At 44.6% G+C, this 5,700-nt stretch overlaps 1 protein-coding gene across 1 annotated transcript; it reads left to right on the plus strand.

Annotated features, from left to right (window-relative positions):
* Window positions 1-169: 169 nt before the first annotated feature.
* Window positions 170-5,700, plus strand: SARC_04625 (hypothetical protein; the record flags this gene model as incomplete). The annotated part of the gene is made up of 8 exons (XM_014301533.1): window positions 170-281; window positions 681-892; window positions 1,413-1,544; window positions 2,514-2,682; window positions 3,178-3,457; window positions 3,998-4,105; window positions 4,689-4,846; window positions 5,579-5,700. Coding segments are annotated over 8 exons (1,293 nt in total), but the record flags the coding sequence as incomplete, so codon positions are not given.

Raw genomic sequence — 5,700 nt, forward strand, 5'->3', positions numbered from 1 at the left:
ATATATATGTGTGTGTGTGTGTGTGTGTGTGTGTGCGTGTATATATGTGTGTATATGTATGTATATATATGTATATATATATAGCAAATATATATATGTACTCTGACAGGCATTTGAATACCAGTTGGTGTCCTGGGCTTTCTCTCACCGCTCTGTGCCTACCTACAGGATGACTACCTTGACTGACGATGTGCTGTCAGACACCAGCAGTGATGACCTGACCGATGCCTCCGTAGGTATTCGCCAACAGACGGCCGCCATGGTGCGCATGGTTATTGGAGGTATGGTTTATGTTTCAAGTACTTATTATGTACATATATACCTACATAAATACTCTTCCATGGATGTATGTGTATGTATACATCCACCCACAGATATACCTACACAGATACTCCTCCATAGATGTATGTGCATGTATACATTCACCCACAGATATACGTTTACAAATACTCTTCCATGGATGTATGTGCATATATACTTTATTCTGATACCTACTTCGGTGTCTAAATCGATATCCATAGATGGACTGCCAATTCTAACAACGTTTACATTCAGTGACACCAACATCCGTGGTAGCAGACCCAGACTACTTGTCATAATCACACTCCAGTCAAGAGTTTCCTCCTATCAGTCTATTTATAGACGACCAATCACACTCCTCTGCGCCCGTCCAAATATAGATTTCCGACGGTTTGTGGATGCCTTTGTGGACAAAATCGGCCCCATGGTGGCGGTCGAGACCAAAGCGCTGACGGCTGTGCTGCTGCACCCAAACAATTTATGGACTGTACGTGAACACAACATAGGACTAACCATCAACGACACCACAGCCCTACTCAACAACAACGCAGTCACCCACGGCACCCCAGAGGAGTACGCGCTGTGCATGGAGGTAGGTAGACAGTGGGATATGTGGGCATGGAGGCAGGTAGACAGGTGGATATATGGGCATGGAGGTAGGTAGACAGAGGGATTTGTGGGCATGGAGGTAGGTAAACAGGGGGATGTGTGTGCATGGAGGTAGGTAGACAGAGGATATGTGTGCATGGAGGTAGGTAGACAGGTGGATACATACACGCACGTCCAGTCTTGGCCCGCGTTGTTTGTATACGTCTTGCTCACGCGCAGGTTTAAGTCAACCTGCCACGCTCCCATTGCTACACTACTATGGACACTTGCATTCATTGCTACACGACTATGGACACTTGCATTCGTTGCTACACTACTTTGGACACTTGCATTCATTGCTACACTACTATGGACACTTGCATTCATTGCTACACTACTATATGCATTTGCATTCATATTTACATTTGTTTTTATTGCACTCAGATTATGACCAGCTCACTCTCTCTCTCTTCTTTTTCTTTTTCTTTTCTTTTTCTTTCGTTTTCTTTTCTTTTTTTGTTTAGATCATGGCCATTTCTAAGCTGATGCTGCAGCCCATTGCGCTGGCAGACGCACAGCAACGCACAGCCTATCGCAAGATCTGCAAATTCTACTTCTTAGCCGATGGGGCACCCTTCGAACTACCAGTCATCCAGGTAGGTAGAACTATACACACACACACACATACATACATACATACATATATATATATACATACACACATACATACATACATACATACATACATTTATACATACATACATACATACATACATACATGCATACAAACATACATACATATATACATACATTCATACATACATACATACATACATACATATACATACATACATACATACATACATACAGATAGGTACAACCACACACACACACACACACGTACACAGGTAGGTAGAACCACTCACACACACGTACATGGATATACAGAGAGGTAGGTACAACCACACACACACATGTACATGGGTATACAGAGAGGTAGATCAGCGGTCATGTGTGTGCTTGAATTGTGTTACAACTGTGTATATGTGTGTGCTTGTGAGTGACTTATATCAGTGGTCATGTGTGTGTTTGAATTGTGTTACGTCTGTGTATATGTGTGTGCTTGTGAGTGACTTATATCAGTGGTCATGTGTGTGTTTAAATTGTGTTACATCTGTGTATATGTGTGTGCTTGGGAGTGAGTTAGGTTAGTGGTCATGTGTGTGCTTGAATTGTGTTACATCTGTGTATATGTGTGTGCTTGTGAAGGAGTTATATCAGTGGTCATGAGTGTTGTCGTCGTTGTACGTTGTTGTGATCGTATGATACGTATTTGTAAATCTTTTGTGTGCACCGGTGGGTCTTAATCTGACCTTTTTCTCGTCGCTGCGTTCGGTCATACTCCATTGTCACTACCTACACTAAATGAACCGCTCTTATGCGCACTGCTTCCTCTTGGTTACCAATCTTTAATATTACGGTAGTAAGCGTATCACTGAAAGACTGGTAAACGTATTACTCAAGGGTTATTATGTGTTTCTATGAAAGACTAGTAAACGTACCACCCAATGGTTTATAAACGTATCCCTGACGTTACATGCGCTCTCCTCTGTCGCTGTATACAGACGACAATGAACAACAACGCAGTGGCAGACATTCTCGTGGCACTGCTAACGCAAATAGACGACACCTCGGTGCAACTGGCAGCCTTCCAGCTGGCAGTGGCTCTGTTGGAAGGTGTGGGCACTCGCACGAGCTCTTCAGTGGAGAAGCAGACAGTGTGTGATGACTTCCGTGTATATAGACACGCATACACTACATATGTATATATGTATGTATATATATATATACATATATCATTTAGTTTTGCATACAACTAGACCAAGATTGTCAGGAGCGAATGACAAGATAGCAATATATATCATAGTTGTAAGATCATAGATAGATTGCGTGTGTCATGTGCCTCGTGCAGGACGTGCTTTCTGTAACGATAGGGAACGCTGATGTCTACGACACCTTCAACGCCAATCAATACTACGCTCTTATATCTACTGTTCTAAATATAGAACGACAGACACGCCAAACACATTCTTAATCTGCCACGCGCATGTGTATGCAGAGATCAGTGCAGCGTAGCAGACGTCTCTAGTAGAGCGGTTATGGGCACGCATGTCTTTACCGCTACGCCAACCGTTCACGCGCTGTGTGTCCACCTGTTCTATAAATAGATGGAAGCCCAAGAGCAGTTCTATTTATAGACTGACCCGTGCGCCGTCCACTATCTAACAGGTGGCCAAGTGGCTGTGCAGACGTCCTTCCTGCACCGCCTGCGGCTGCCGTCGTCTACGCCGCTGTTTGAGCTGATCCACACACTGCTCAACGACCACGCCACAACAGTCCTCACCACCCAACTCAACACAGCGCGACAGAACACCAAGCGCGAGGGCAGCACACGGGACAACAGCCCTGCACCTGCGCCCCAGGACAAGGACCAGGAGGGGCAGGACAAGGGCAAGGGCTCGGACAAAGAGGGCAGAGACGCTGCACAGGGGGACCAGAAGAACCAGGAGTAAGCGGGCTTGGATTGGGTGCATGGATGTAGTTATTGAATGGTTCAAAGAGCTATGTATATATGTATGTATGTATGTGCTTGTGTGTATGTATGTGTGTGTATGTATATATACATATATATATATATATATATATGTGTGTGTGTGTGTGTGTGTGTGTGTGTGTGTGTTTATGTATGCATGTATGTATGTATGTGTGTGTGTGTGATTGTATGTACTTGATTGTATGTGTGTGTGTGTTTGCTTGTATGCATCAATGTATGCATCTATTTGTATGTGTTTGTGTGTGTGTGTGTATATGTATGTACGTATGTATATATGTGTGTGTATACGTATGTGTATGCGTACGTATGTATGTATGTTTTATATTATTCACAAACTTAACCCCTATCTGTATTATACTGACTACCACAATTGCAATTTACCACACACAACACAGCACACAACAACACAACACATACCACAACACACCACAACACACGCTATCGCGCGCAACACACAGAAGTAACATGTGCGCATGCATTTGTCTGTGCACACAGCACCAACAACGCAGCGAGTGACCACACGGCCCTCGCACTGGCAGTCAGCCCATGGCCAACATGGACACACAGCAGCACCAGCAGCCACACGCACACACCGCCACCCGAGTAAGTCATGTCTGCATGTGTATGTGTATATGTATGTGTAAGTGTATGTGTATGTGTATATGTGTATGTGTATGTGTATGTGTATATGTGTATGTGTATGTGTGTGATATAGTATGTGAATGCATACTGTGAAGTGTGTGCATATGTGTAAGTGCATGTGTGTGTGACATTCATTCGCCATCAGTCCACAGCGTAGCCCATGCCCCCGTATCAACCAACGAACACACCCACTACACACCGTCTGTGTATACCTGTGTGCGTGTATCTGAGTTGCATATCGTCTGTGTGTACCTGTGTGCGTGTATCTGAGTTGCATATCGTCTGTGTGTACCTGTGTGCGTGTATCTGAGTTGCATATCGACTGTGTGTACTGTGTGCGTGTATCTGAGTTGCATATCATCTGTGTGTACCTGTGTGCGTGTATCTGAGTTGCATATATGCCTGACCACCGTTTGCGTCTTCCCTCTCATCCTCTTCCTTTTCCTATATCTACTGTTCTCTTCTCTTCTCTTCTCTTCTCTTCTATGTCCTTCCCTTCTATGTTCTTCCTTTCCGCTCCACCCACCCTGCCCAATCCGCTCAGCCGTGAGATGCAGATGATTCTGACGGTGCTGCGGTTCATTCAACTGCTGTGTGAGAACGCGCGCTCTGATCTGCAAGATATAATGCGCATTCAACCAGACAGTCTCGTGTCATACAACCTAGTGACAGACGTCATGGCCTACATGCGCCGCATCTGTGGTAGGTGACTGGCTGACCTTGCGAGTGTACATGTATGCTTATGTATGTGTGTGTGTGCGTGTGTTTGTGTTTGTGTCTGTCTGTATCTGCGTCTATGTGTTATTGTGTGTGTGTGACTGTCTGTGACGGTTCTCTGATATACTTAGCCGTGGTCGTCTGTGTGTTTTTGTATCTGTATCGGTGTGTGTGTGTGTATTATTGTATCTGTATGTGTGTGTGTTTTTGTATCTGTATCTGTGTGTGTGCGTAATTGTGTGTGTGTTATTGCGAGTGTGTTATTGTATTTGTACCTGTGTGTGTGTGTGGTGTCTACATTGCGTGTGCCCTGCACTTATGTTATAGCATCGCTCGTTTTACCAAACGTAGCTCACTCATATCTCTGTCAAATGCCACACCGTCTGTTCTCCATATGTTCCGCTGCAGACGTAGCCACGCGCCCCCTCATCAAATGTTATATCATATGTGTACGTGTATGTGATATCATGGCTGTATGTATGTGTAAGTCACATGTTGTATCATATGTGTACGTGTATGTTATATCATGACTGTATGTATGTGTAAGTCACATGTTATATCATTGGTGTACGTAAATGGAAGTGCATCTCACATGTTACATTAGCAGAGTATGTACGTGTGAGTGTATGTCACCCGTATGCCTGCCCATGCCATGTCATGTCCTGATAGCCTCTGTGGCACACCTCATGTGTGTGTGTGTGTTTCTCTCTCTCTCAGGTAACACTGCGTCGTCGTTGTTTGAGCGGCTGGATCGTCCGTTGGCTGAGGTGGTCAATCAGTGTTTAGTGGCACTCACCAAATGCTGCCAAGGCCCTTGTCCCGAGAATCAGGTGCGTGTG

Source organism: Sphaeroforma arctica (genome assembly GCF_001186125.1).
Source record: "Sphaeroforma arctica JP610 unplaced genomic scaffold supercont1.267, whole genome shotgun sequence".
Lineage (NCBI taxonomy): Eukaryota > Ichthyosporea > Ichthyophonida > Sphaeroforma > Sphaeroforma arctica.